This window comes from Sorex araneus, chromosome 11, assembly GCF_027595985.1.
Source record: "Sorex araneus isolate mSorAra2 chromosome 11, mSorAra2.pri, whole genome shotgun sequence".
Taxonomy (NCBI): domain Eukaryota; kingdom Metazoa; phylum Chordata; class Mammalia; order Eulipotyphla; family Soricidae; genus Sorex; species Sorex araneus.
Genome location: NC_073312.1, coordinates 41777284 through 41790475, shown reverse-complemented (window position 1 = coordinate 41790475; position 13192 = coordinate 41777284). Strand labels below are relative to the sequence as shown.

At 43.3% G+C, this 13192-nt stretch overlaps 1 protein-coding gene across 2 annotated transcripts in view; it reads right to left on the bottom strand.

The window, feature by feature from the left end:
* GRID1 (glutamate ionotropic receptor delta type subunit 1) overlaps positions 1-13192 on the bottom strand; it is a 755119-nt gene that overhangs the window by 4370 nt on the left and 737557 nt on the right. The window contains exons 15-16 of one of the 2 annotated variants that reach the window (XM_055118918.1): positions 6702-6942; positions 6357-6447 (exon numbers count right to left, since the gene is read on the bottom strand). In XM_055118918.1, the coding sequence (XP_054974893.1) occupies positions 6358-6447; positions 6702-6942 (331 nt within the window). In that variant the 3' untranslated portion in view covers position 6357. The remainder of the gene's footprint in view (positions 1-6356; positions 6448-6701; positions 6943-13192) is intronic. The other variant, XM_004607420.2, reaches the window with a different exon arrangement.

Below are 13192 nucleotides of genomic sequence, written 5' to 3'. Positions count from 1 at the left end.
CTAGAGATGATCTCAGATCTGTTGGGGTCTGGGCATAGAGAAGTAAGAATGGCATACCAAAAAAAGGCCTCAGGGAGGTAAGAGTGGGCAAAAGTAAAAGGTGTTTTCTCTATCTAATGCCAGAGAAATAAGATAGAAGGTAATCTTTGAAGGAAGACAGAACAACCAAAATCATCTGAAGAAAATGTAAGGAGGTCTTCGATGAAATTCTTCACCAGTGAAGCACAAGGTAGAGGAGTTTGGGAATGTGTGTGGGGCAAAGGGGGAATATTGATATAAAAGTGGTGGGACACAGGCATTAATCTGGCATATCAGTCAGAGAGGTGAGTAGTGGATCAGGTCACATCAAAGAATCTAGAATCAGGATCAGTCTCAGGTGTGGATTTGGTGATGATTCAATTTTCCTGCAGTCATTGTTTCTACAGTAAAGAACGTGAACACATGGTTTCTTACATCTACATATATTGTGACTTGCGTTAAGGGCAAATAAAGAAGTTTCCAGACGGTTAGTGGAGCAGTAGGTATCAGCTCCCATCTGAACATGTCTAGGCACAAACAAAATGTCCACACCAACTAAATAGACTTTCTAGAAAAAACATTCAGCCCAAATAATAGTATAAAATTTATCTTCATTGCCTCCCCCTCAATCCATAAGTGGAATCTCATTCCATTCAAATCCTACCTCAGCTGGTAGCTTCAAGACAAAGAGGAGAAGACACCATTAGCTCCCAATATTGGGTGTTCAAATTGTCGAGAAAATGGGCAGAACTATAGCACACTCTGCCTCTGATCCTCTCTGGAAATCTAGACACCCTGCTTCTGAAATATTTTTTTATCACATATCTAGGCTGCCTGCTCCTGCAATTAATATGCAGCAACCAGAGAAAAGCCTCCATTGGAAGTACTATCTTGTTGGATCACATGGGGCTGTACTTTTTTTTTTTTATCACATACCAGGTCATTCTTGGTGACCCTCTGGCCATGGGAAAAGAGGCAGAAATAATCCACCTGCTCAAGAAAAGAAGCAGGAGTAATTTAAATAATTACCGATATTTTAGACAAAATGGGGCATTCTACTGTTATGCAAATTCAAATAATGGGTTTTTTTGATGTGCACTACATCAGTTTACATTCTCATTATCTCAAGGTTTCAGCATGCAACCAGGTAATGACAGCTGTGGTAAGAGACTTGGAAGCTTCCTGCTGCCTTCATTAATTTACTAGGTAACTGACCTAGTCACATCTCAGAATAGGACATAAAACTCAGTGGCTATGTTTATCCATGAATTAGGCTGAACTCCAGGTCTGCATTTTTCCCCTCATATTTAATGTGATGACAGATGTACCAACAGAGATTATCTGGGACCCTCTCCCAGGTATTGTCTTACAGAATATAAAGTTCTATAATTAAGCTGCTGTTCAACAATGTGGAAATAATACAGTGTATTGGCAAATTGTAATTAACTAAACTACCATCTATGTAACAGCCGTTTTCACGTGGGACTCATTAGAACTGACTTTGTTTGTAGTCCAGTGGCTTTTACTTTGAGTTGGGCACATACAAAATGGGATGAGGGATTTCTCAGTTGACTGGGATGGTTGTAGGAAGTGTTTGCCTGTTACCATTGAGACTAACCAGGTGGTATATGAAACCCAAGGGCCTGGAGAAACACCATCCATATGATCTTAAATCTTGCTTTGAAGACTTTTTCAACCCCAAACAGCTAGGCTGGGGTCTGAGAATAATGGTTGGTTATGAGCAAAGAGCTGAATATTAAGTTAGTGAAGGGATCTCAAGAGATTATATATACATCTCAGAGTGTCATGAGACTAAGTTCCAATAAGCTCAATAGCAGGTTTTGTAGGGGAAGTCAATAAGATTTGGGATAATAATACAATTCCTATAATAGATAATAGCAGAAAGTATGAACAGGGCAAACGGAGGCTGAGGCTGGAAAAACTTGATGAAGGCATTTCCATAGTAAAGAGTGTCAGAACAAGAGTCCACATCCAGTTCCAAAATCTGGGCCCTTTCCTGCTCTAATAATTTGCATGTTCTCAATCTTTCCTTGGAAGGATTTTATCAACCAATGGTTTGCATCCTTGACAGGATACTAAAAACACATATGGCCCTTCTATAAATTACAGTCAACCAGATCTACCTAATACAATTCTTGGGGAATGAATCTCTTAAGTATCCGCATTTGAATAAAATTCTGAGGTTAATCACCCCTGATGTGCAGTCATAATAGAGAGCCATTGATCCAGCTGCAATGATTATACAACAATTTAATATTAATAAAATTTTCTTCATAGGAGTCTAAACTGGTTTATTCAGTTGATAAACACATCTGAATCCCTACAGCCAGGTAAGTTATTATTCTTAGTAAAGCATCCATCATAGCCCCTGGCACATAAAAGGTACTCAATACATTCCTTATATTCATCACCCTTTAATAAGGTGTTCTACTGATTAGAGACTGGACAAAATGAGGTAATGCTGAGATGGGAAGCTCCCACAAATCTGAAATGGAGGCAGACAACTAGCCCATTAGCAACAATCTAGAGCTATTACCTTGGGAGGTGACCCATTCAGGTGGGCAGGGAGTTTTTCCAGAGGGGAGTGCTGTCCAGGCAGGCATTGAAATGCACACTAGTGTATGATAAATGCCTAGTGCTTTCTTACTGGGAAGTTCTGGTATAGATGCTGAAATATACACTTACTCTCCTTCTAATGATGCCCGTTAAAAGGATCTCAGCAGTTTATTTGTTGACCAGGTTCAGTTATCCATAGAAGACAAACTGGCATTTAGAGAATATAAATACCTATTAAGTACCTTGGAGCCCAGCTCAGGGAAGAAATTTCAATTACATCCTTTATTCCCCAATGCTCCTGAAAATGCTAAATAGAAACTCCTAGTCCTGTGGACACCCAATGGATGCCCTAATGGTAGACACATCATTCATATCCCAATTATGGCCCCCATATTTTCTGAGCCCTATTTCTTCAGCATGTCTTTCTTAAATGTTATTAGAGTGTGGAGAGTTAAGGAGAAAACACAGCTCTGGACACAGAAAAAAAAACTGCTCTATATGTGACTTGTTTTCCATGTCTTTTACTATTTGTCACCAGGTCCTTGGGAGGAAAAAGTCCTTTAGTCACCACTTATGAAGCACATAGGGCAGTTGCACATGACACTTTAGATATCTTCACCCACTGAACCCCCAGAGTATATGACTCTGTGAGATTGTGTAGATGAAGAGGAAATAGTGCAGGAGGACAAATATTTACATGAAGCTAAAGCAGCATCAGAGGAGTGGAAGAAGCGGAGGGTGTAGGGCCAAAGGATGTGTTCCTAGGATCAAACCTTTTAGGGAAAGGCATGCAGATGGGCTTGTTCAGACAAAAACTAAGGCCCTGGCCAGAACAAAAGGCCCTAGCTCTGACGTTCGCCCTGCTGGCTGGCCACTCTGGTCTCTCACTGCAACGAGGGCAGGCAAGGCAGGAAGCAACGAGAATTCTGAGTTCCCAGCTCAGTGACAGATGATTCATCCTGCACTCCTCATGTCATCCCCCATTTGTGCAGTTCTCATCTTTATTTCATGAATATTTTATTCTCAGAGAAACGGCTCCATTTCCCCCCATAAATCTAAAGGGTGGCTCTTTGCTGCAGCCAGGGAGCTCAGTGCACTCACCTGCATTGGGTAACTACATAATCATCTGATTGCACAGAAAAAATATGAGCTGGAATCCACATGAATATTAAGGGGTTGAGTGCACATTACTACTCTTTCTCAAATAGGTATCTAAACTCTGAAGACACCCCAGCACAAGTCATTAAACATGACTAGGACTCCACCCAATGACAGGTTTCTGGGTCTTAAGAAATATAGCCCATGCCTCAAAATGAAGCATTTGAAGATTAACCAGACACTCTCCCCTAATTGGAAATGCTGCTCCATAAAACACGGGCAACCAGTAACACAAAAACAGATCTGGATTGCATACCATCATTATTTCCCCAAGAGTTTGAATATACACTTCTAAAATCCTATTATTTCAACATCATTTCTGGCTGTTACTCCTTACCAGATTGAGATTTAAACCCCTGGGCCTGCCATGGAAATTCTTCAGAGCAAGTCTAAGTCTCTTTGCTATGTCTTTGCTGGTGGGATATGGCAGCCCCTAGAACTCCAGAGGGTGTGAAGACTTCCTTTACTCTCATCTGTTTATCCTGATGAAGGTTTAACTTCCAATCTTCTGTTTGTTGAGGACCACACCGGATGGTGCTCAGGGCTTACTCCTGGCTTTGTGTTCAGGGATCTCTCCTGGTAGGTTCAGAGGATGAGATGGGGTGCTGGGGGTTGAACCCTGATTGGCCATGTGCAAGGCAGTTGCCTTACTTGCTGTACTATTCTTGAAGCCTTCAACTTTCACTCTTATATTCTGCTCTAGGATTTTTACAGATCCCCCAATAGCTGTTTCTAACCACCTCAAATCCTGATAATCTCTATATTGTTAGTAGTCCTTGCTGCCTATATCCTGTGTTTCTAAGCAGAAACAACGTATGGCATCCTCCCTAGGATTATGCAGAATTGAGGAAGGCAGAAGGGCTGCTTTACTGGCTAGAAGAAGATGCTTCTCACAGCTCAGGTCTTTGTCTTTTTTCCTCTGTCTGTCATCTGTTTCCCCAGCATCACAATCTTTTCACTACTTTTCGTCTCTTTCTTGTTCTCTCTGCTCCTTCACTCCTGTCTGTTATTTTTTACTGTCTCTCTCACACACACACACTCACACATACACATACCACACAATAGCTTGGCAGTTTAAACTTCCCTTTGTGAGGAAGGACAGAAGGACGCAAACATCTCCCTATACCTGACAAGCTTGTTAATGACATCTAGCCTGAGCCTGTGTCCCTGTGTTTCTGCTCTGCCCATATCATCCAAGGACAGTGCCTTTATGACCGTGACCTGACCTGATGTGTGATAGCTCACTGACCTGGAGAACCTTTCCCACTCCCCTGACCCAAGGGACATTTTTACAGAAGAAAATTTCCTAAGCTGTGAGTTTAGGAAAACAAAAACAACAACCCCAAGGCAAACAACACAGGGTGCGTATAATGGGATGGGGTCCTCCTTGGTCCACTAGGATCACATCCACCTATCCTGGCTGTTGTTGATGCTTTCATGCACAATGACAGGGGTGTAAGAAGCAGGTGACAGGAGCCCTGGGCATGACATGGAGGGGGACTGGAATTGGGGAAAGTCGGACAAGTCAGGAGAGGGGAACGCCTGTGGCTCTTCCTTAAAGTTATTCATCATGCCAAGTCACCACTCCTGCAGTGACACTTAAGAAACTGGAGATAGATTTATCATCAGTTTCTTTCAGTGTGTTTTCTTAAGTTCTCTTTGTTCCTTTCTCCTGTGACCCAGGGGAGGTAAGAGAGCCACTGAGGCTGAGGAAGCCTTGCATTTGCTTACATGTAGGCAAGAGAGGGTTATGATGTCCACAGAAATACTAGACATGCTTGAATAAAACAGCAAGATCCTTTTTAGCAAAAACTAAGTGTAGTGACACAGAACCAGAGTACTGTATGAATGGAGTCTCTTGTCATTGTCCACGCTGCCAGGGACTCTACTGCTAAGTGGCTAAGTGGCTGTGTGGCTAAGTGGCTAAGTGGCCAACATCCAGGTTTCGGACATGGTGGCAATGGGACTCTGCTAAGTGGCCAACATCCAGGTTTTGGACATGGTGGCAATGGGACTCTGCTTCTTTGTTGGGGTGAATATGCCTTTTGTTTGACATTTATACCTATTTGTCTCAACACTGTCATGTGTGAAGCTATGATTCTAGAGATAGCTGAGGCAAATGCATCATGTACCGAAACCCTCTGGGCTGGGTTTATGCTGATGCATCTTGTCTGTGGATTTCTATGGGGGAAACATCATCATCCAATGACATTCGTGATTCCCTCCCTTGGGGTACTGTCTCCACCAAGACACCCTGATGAAAACTTCATATCAAAAACAAATGGACTTGTAGAGGAGCAAGAACTCAATGAGAAGGAGATAAAAGCGGGCAGTGTCAGCTTGTGATTGGCACACACAGAGAGAAATGTGTCTTGAATCTTGGATCGGGACAAAAACCACAATGCTCCCTGTGCTGAGAGTTTCCTGGGGGTGGGGTGGGAGTATGTGAGCAAAGCTGGGTCCAGCAAGGAGGAGGGAGAAAGGGAAGAAGGAACCATAAAAGGGCCAAGAAACAGTCCCCAATTGCAAGCTGGTGAGCAGGGTCCCATGGCCCTGAGTGAAAAGCAAAGAGAACCAGGAAGGAAAGAGGGCTCCTCTCTTACCCTACAGTTGGTCTCTCCAGGTCAGGGTGGAGGCACATGGGCGGGGCAGGGTGGGGAAGGGCTCTCTGGCGCTGCTCATGCTGTATCTGCTCTATAGATAAATACAGGACTTTAGTGCATGTGGCTGGTTCCTTGGCACTTTGTTCAAGCATGAAAACATTCCCTGCATTTGTTCTCTGACTTTAAAACAACAACAACAACAACACAATACCATCCCCCAATATAAAACACTTCTGTCTCCAGTCAAGTGAGTCAGGTAAATAGCAAGAGGCAGAAAACCGCCCGCTGAATGGCCCAGTGTGACTCTAGCCTGTGAAAGGGAGAAATAAGACTCAGGGTACACACCTCTTTGGGGGTTTCCTGGTGGCACCGGTTGCTGTTCCACCACAACTCGAGGGCAGCCACCAGGCAGGCGAGGAGAAGACCGATGGCCAGGATGCAGAAGACCCCAGCAAAGCTGTGCAGTTTGAGGGATTTGCCATCAGCCTGGGCACTGGTGTGGCTGGTGAGGTCACAGCGGCCCGTGTGTGGCCACCATTTCTGCTTGAGCACATCCAGGTCTCCAGTCTCCTGTAGCTCCAGGATCCTGCAAGACATAATCCAGGTGAGTCATGGCCATGTATCTCATCAATATAGCTATGGATGTGTCGCTCCCCTTCCTACCACAATGCCCACACACAGCAGTTCCTGCCTTACTTCTTTCTTTTCCAAAGAGATTTGAGTACTTGCCCCCAAATACACTTCACTTGTCACTATTCTCAAGACCATGAAAGTCTTCCCCTTCAGTCAAGTCCCTGGGGAATGTCCAGTAGTCAGTTTTATTTGGGTCCTTAATACTGGACCTGTGCATGCATCCTGTGGCTAAAATAAGAAAATATAGAAATAGGGGACAAGAAGACAGCCCAGTGGGAGAGAAGTGTGCATACCAAGTATGTGTGAGGCCCCAAGTTCGATCTTTGTCACCATGTAATCACCCTCTTACACTCCAAATACTAGTGAATGTGGCCTTAGTAGTTCCCAGGACTGCAGCCCTGAGTAAAATCACAACAAACAACCTGAGCAGCAAACCATCAAGCCAATTGCTTGGTCAAGTATCTCAGAAATGGCCCCAGGTACCCAGGCACCTCTGGAGAGGCATTATCCTCACTTCAAACAAGACAAAAAACAAAACCATGGAAAATAGACATGGCAAACTCTCAAACTGTGGATCCAGGATATTCATGCTTATAAAATGCTTGCTTTCCAATACTCAAAATGATAACCCACCTAGGAGTCACCGAATGTCCTTCATTCATTCAATTTGAGGCATTGTCTGCATTGTGCTAAGTACAATGTTCAACACTGCCGAGCTTACAATTGAGAAACACAGACACAGACATTGAAACAATTAGAGCAATCAATGTGGAGATGGAGGTTGGGATCAATACAACACACACACAAAAAAAGCAGACGTGCTAGGATGTGACTCGTAGGGAGGGTGCCCTAGACTGAAGGATTAGAGAAAACATCATCAAGGAATTGTCAGGTAAGTGGAAACCTGAAGGGTGATTAATTGTGAAATAGCTCACATTCATCTAGCACATTTTATGTGCCAGGAGGAAATAACCTAAGAGCTCGACAAACAGTGTTGAATTTTCATGCCAACTCTGAGACAGTTGTTTTCATTTTACTTAGTCTTTGAAGGAAAGAAAACTGAGGCACAGGAAGATAAAATAACTTTTCAGGGGCTGGAGCAATAGCACAGCAGGTAGGGCATTTGCCTTGCACGCGGGCACCCAGGGTTTGAATCCCAGCATCCCATATGGTCCCCCAAGCATTGCCAGGAGTAATTCCTGAGTGCATGAGCCAGGAGTAACCCCTGTGCAACGCTGGGTGTGACCCCCCCAAAATAAAATAATAAATAACTTTCAAAGTCACTTTTTGACTGGCAGGGTCAGTATTCAAAGGGAAGAAGAGCCTTCTGGAAGACTAGAACCATGTTTAAATGCCTCATTTTGCCACACTGAAGCTAAAATGTGGTTATTTACATGGAGACCAGTTGGTGAGGAGCATGGGGTAAAATGAAGCTAGAGGTGTGAGAAAGACTCTGTATTTTTATAGAATTTGCAATGTTGGGGAAACCCTCAGGTGCTTCCATATTCACCATGTACAGGCTGGGTGGTGGTTCCCCTTTGTTCTGGTGTTTTATAAACTCATTCCGCAATACACATTCTGAGCAGTTACATAAGGGTATCTGGGCAGCCCCTAAGCTCCTCCTACCCCCAGAAAGGGGCTCTTTAAGGCTATCCACAGTGCCATCCAGATATATTTGCAATGAACCCTTAAATCCCTTTGGGTTTGCACAGTTCAAGAGTTCTTAAAACCAAGAGGAAGTCACTGACCTAAGTAATCACTAGGGCAGATGCTGAATTCAGTTATCAAGCATCGTCTGTGACCTCGAAAAGGAAGGGTGTCATCCCAGATGGGACTATGTGATCTATCAGCATTGTAAGTTCACCACAGCACAGCCTCTCATTGAATAGAAACAAACTGAGTCAGCGCAAAGTGTCGATTTGGGAGGCGTCAGATCTCAGCTGACTATAACTCGACAAAAGTCTCGTCCCTCCAGACTTCAAATGACTCATTTTTTCAACACAGACCAAGGATTCACCCTAATTGAGTATATACTTCAGAACAGAAGATGAACCTACTATGTTTCCCCCTCAGCAAGTACAGAGGCTGCTGGCACAACTTAGGCTATCAATAGACATTTGCTGCATCAGTAAATGTATGAATGTACTAAATGAGCAGTGAAAAACAATATAAACCAAAATGGAAGTGGTGAGAGTGTAAGATTATGTTTGTTAGATGCCCAGAGCACAGATAAGCACAAAAGACTTAGAACACGGCTATACATGTAAGGGAAATAAATGCATAATTCATATGTGCATTTATATGGTTTGAGGCCATACTTAGTATGCTGCTGAACACTACAGATCTCTCACACAGCACACTCCATGATTACATGGATACTTTCAATGCCTTACTGTCTCTGAATAGTTCAAAGCATACCAGAAAAGCTGCATGTCTATGTGTTCACTCCATCATGCTATTAGCCATTAATTAAGCTTCTACTGGCTGTGCTGAGAATACTGATCCTCTTGGAAGTTATAGAAAACCCAACTTTGGATGTTTAGGAGCTCAGGGCACTTGAGAAGACTTGGGGAATAAGTTCTGGCTCATCCCGGAGACATAGCACTCTCCTGTGACTTTTAGTAGATTTGCCCGTGATGGATACCAGTTAAAACTTAGACTCTGCAGTTGTACTAGTCATCTTATGAAACATCTAAACTTTGGCTGCTTACCACTAAAATAATCAAAATAAATTATCTATCTCACAGAAATATTGTCCAACACAAAAGGAGGAAACTCTAGTAGCTACTCAGCTGAAGATCTGTCAAATATTAAGAGCCTGATAAAAGTCAGCTTACAGTTGTTCAGTCTGATGGCCATATCGACCAGGATCCCTACTGGTCCATAATTGACATAAACTGTCTTTTATTGGGAACATAGTCGAGTCTGACCATTTCACATTTTTAACTCCCATAACAGATTGTAAAGTAGTTCTTATTATGTCTATTTTATGAATTGAAGACCTAAAGCTCAGACTTCGAATGACCTGACCTGGTAGCAATTAAAATGTAGCAAAGCTTCTCTTTGGAGCTGGGTCATGCTGACCTTGGAGTTCATGATCTTTCCAGAACACCAGGCTGAAAAACGCAGTCATCCTGTTCAATGACGGTCAAGTTCTGGTCTAGTGAACAGTGAGTCTGGTCAGAGCCTGGTTGGAGGACCAGGTACCTTTTTACTGCTCACAGACTGCAAAGTCAGCCTGTTTAATTTTGCTGATGCTTCTCTTCTCCAAACTCCTTATAATTGTATTCATTATTATGCCCAATATTATTCCAGGAAGAATGTGAGGCAATTTACAGGAAGACAGAATAAAATAAAACAAATAAACAAAACTTAAATATATAAGCAACAAAGGTACAATAAAAGAAATTATCAGCACAAAGTGACTCCTAGAAAGATGTTCAACTAATGAATACCATAAGAAGCTATGCTCCTCCCTATGAGTAAGCCAAAGCAATAACAGTCACTTCCTGAAGTCAATTGTTCTATTTTTCCAGACAGATTATAATTGCAGGTACTTTCTTTTAGTCAATAGTTGTGGAGCCTGCTACACAGTAGGTGATCTATAAATGGCTATTAAGTTGTTAAACATTTATTGAATGCCCACTCTGCATGCCATAGTGCCCAAATATGGTACAACACTCAACCCCTCCTCACACATTAATAAGTTCTAGCCTATAGACTCTGAAATGTGCCGTGCAAAATAGTATTTATGTATGCAAGGAAACAGTTCCCTACACTAAGAATAGAGGTTACAAAAGTTCTAGAATCTGCTATTTATTCTGATACACTTTTCCATTAATGGCCTAGAGCACTCCTTCCTGAGCCAGCCACCTTCTTCCTCTCAAGCACACCCCAGCGAGAGGTGGCTCTTCATTCTGATGCACCCTTAAAAGCATTATAACAGATACCACAAATTATTGACCTGTTCATCTGTAGTTGGGCATGTGGGCTATTTCCATATGTCGGGTCTTGTAGTAAGCACTTTGACGAACACAGATGTACATGTATCCTATTGAATTTATGTTTTCTGTGTTTGGGAAGCAGATGCCTGAAATTGGTATTGCTGGAATGTATGGGACACAAAAAAGGGACATATACATAATGATCTCTCTTAGATATGGGACTTAAAGATACACATTAAGATAGTAACAAAGGGCTAAAGGCAACACAAGAGACAGTTGATCTCCAGAACTGAGTTTGCAGAGGGAGTGGGGGTTTGAAAGGGAGGAACCTTGAGGACCTTGAAGAAGGGCGGAGGTACACTGGTGATAGGTGTGATGTTGGAATTATGCACATGTGAAGCCATCATTAACAGTATTGTAAAGCACAGTACTTCAATCAATAAAAGGAAAATAAATAAAATATACTTCTGGTATGTCAGAGGATTATGTTGATATGATGAACTAAAAAAAAAAAAGAAGAAGAAGAGGAAGAAGAAGAAAAGAAGAAGAAGCTCTAGAGTTCTAGTTAGAAACACAGTGACTAAGGGTGTGGTGCCACCAGCAGGTAAACCTGTACCTGCAGGGTGAGTGCATCAGCAGCCTGATGGTGCCTTCTCACTTCCTGATACCCCAAAATTGCCACTGTGCCGTTGGCCAGATGCTGACAATTTGGGACTAAGTTAACCAAGAAATTAAACAGCCAGAAGTTAGGTATGTGGGAGCCACACCCACAAACCACTTCCAGGACAGCTATACAACCCCATTTATTTGCCTTATTTCAGAGACCTATAAATAAATGATGAAAGAGATCAAAAGCCACAATTACTCTTAGATCTGCACATGGCTGAACAGAATGGGGTGAACTGGAGGGGGGTGGGTCAGCCTGGAGCCTGACCAAGCAGAGTTTGGCAGCCAGCCGTTGCTTGTTTCCACAATTCAAAATCACGAGCATACCCCCGGCCTGACTCCACTGTCTCAGAATGGACCTCACCAAGATATAATCTGCTGAAATGTGGGTATGCAGGTTTTGTGACTGGAATCTCCAGAATTTCTCAGCGTTGGGATGGGCTACCTCTCCCTACTTCCCAATACTCCTGAAAGCAATAGTATTCACCCCATGAAGCAACTCCAGCACCACCATGTAAGCTCTACTACCGCCCTTGCCTCAGAGACCCATTAATAAATCTTGAAAGATCAATAGCTGCAGTTAATCTCAAACATGGCTGAATGGACCAGGGTAAATCCGAGGGGGCTGGGGTGGCTTGGTGCCCACCCAAGCAGAGCCCCCGGCAGCTGCTTGCCTCCACAATCCAAAATCACTGCCATATACCCAGCCTGACTCCACCTTCTCAGGATGGACCTCACCAGGATATAATCTGCCAAAAATTCAGGTATGCGAGTTTTTTTTGTATGTATATGATGGCCAATGGTATATTTTGTTCGAGCGGGCACCAGTAACGTCTCTCATTGAGAGACTTATTGTTACTGTTTTTGGCATATCCAATATGCACGAGTAGCTTGCCAGGCTCTGCCGTGCAGGCTCGATACTCTCAGTAGCTTGCCAGGCTCTCCAAGAGGGGCAGAGGAATCAAACTCGGGCTACCAGCACAGCGGTTGGGCATTTGCCTTTCACGCGGCCAACCTGAGTTCGATTCCTCCGCCCCTCTTGGAGAGCCCGGCAAGCTACTGAGAGTATCGAGCCCATGCGGCAGAGCCTGGCAAGCTACCCATGTGTATTGGAAATGTCAAAAACAGTAACAATAAGTCTCTCAATGAGTGATGTTACTGGTGCCCACTCAAACAAATCGATGAGCAAGGGGATGACAGTGATGTATATTTTGTAAGCATATTATTTGTAGATTTTTTTAAGTTTATTGAAGCACCATGAGATAGTTACAAACTTTCATGTTTGGGTTACAAGCTCAAATGATCAAACACCCATCCCTCCACCAGTACACATTCCCCACCACCAATATCCCAGGTATACTCCCTCCCTTTCTCACCCTCCCCCTGCCTCTATGGCTGACAATAGTCCCCATACTCTCTCCTTTTGGGAATTATGGCTTAGGTACGCGAGTTTTGTGATTGAAATTTTCAGGCTTTTTAGGGGTCAGGATGGGCTACCTCCCCCACCTCCCTGTATTTCCAGAAGCCTCAGCAGTCACATCCATCTCCCAAAGTGTCAACTCAATTAAAAAGCTATTGCAGCCTTACCATCCC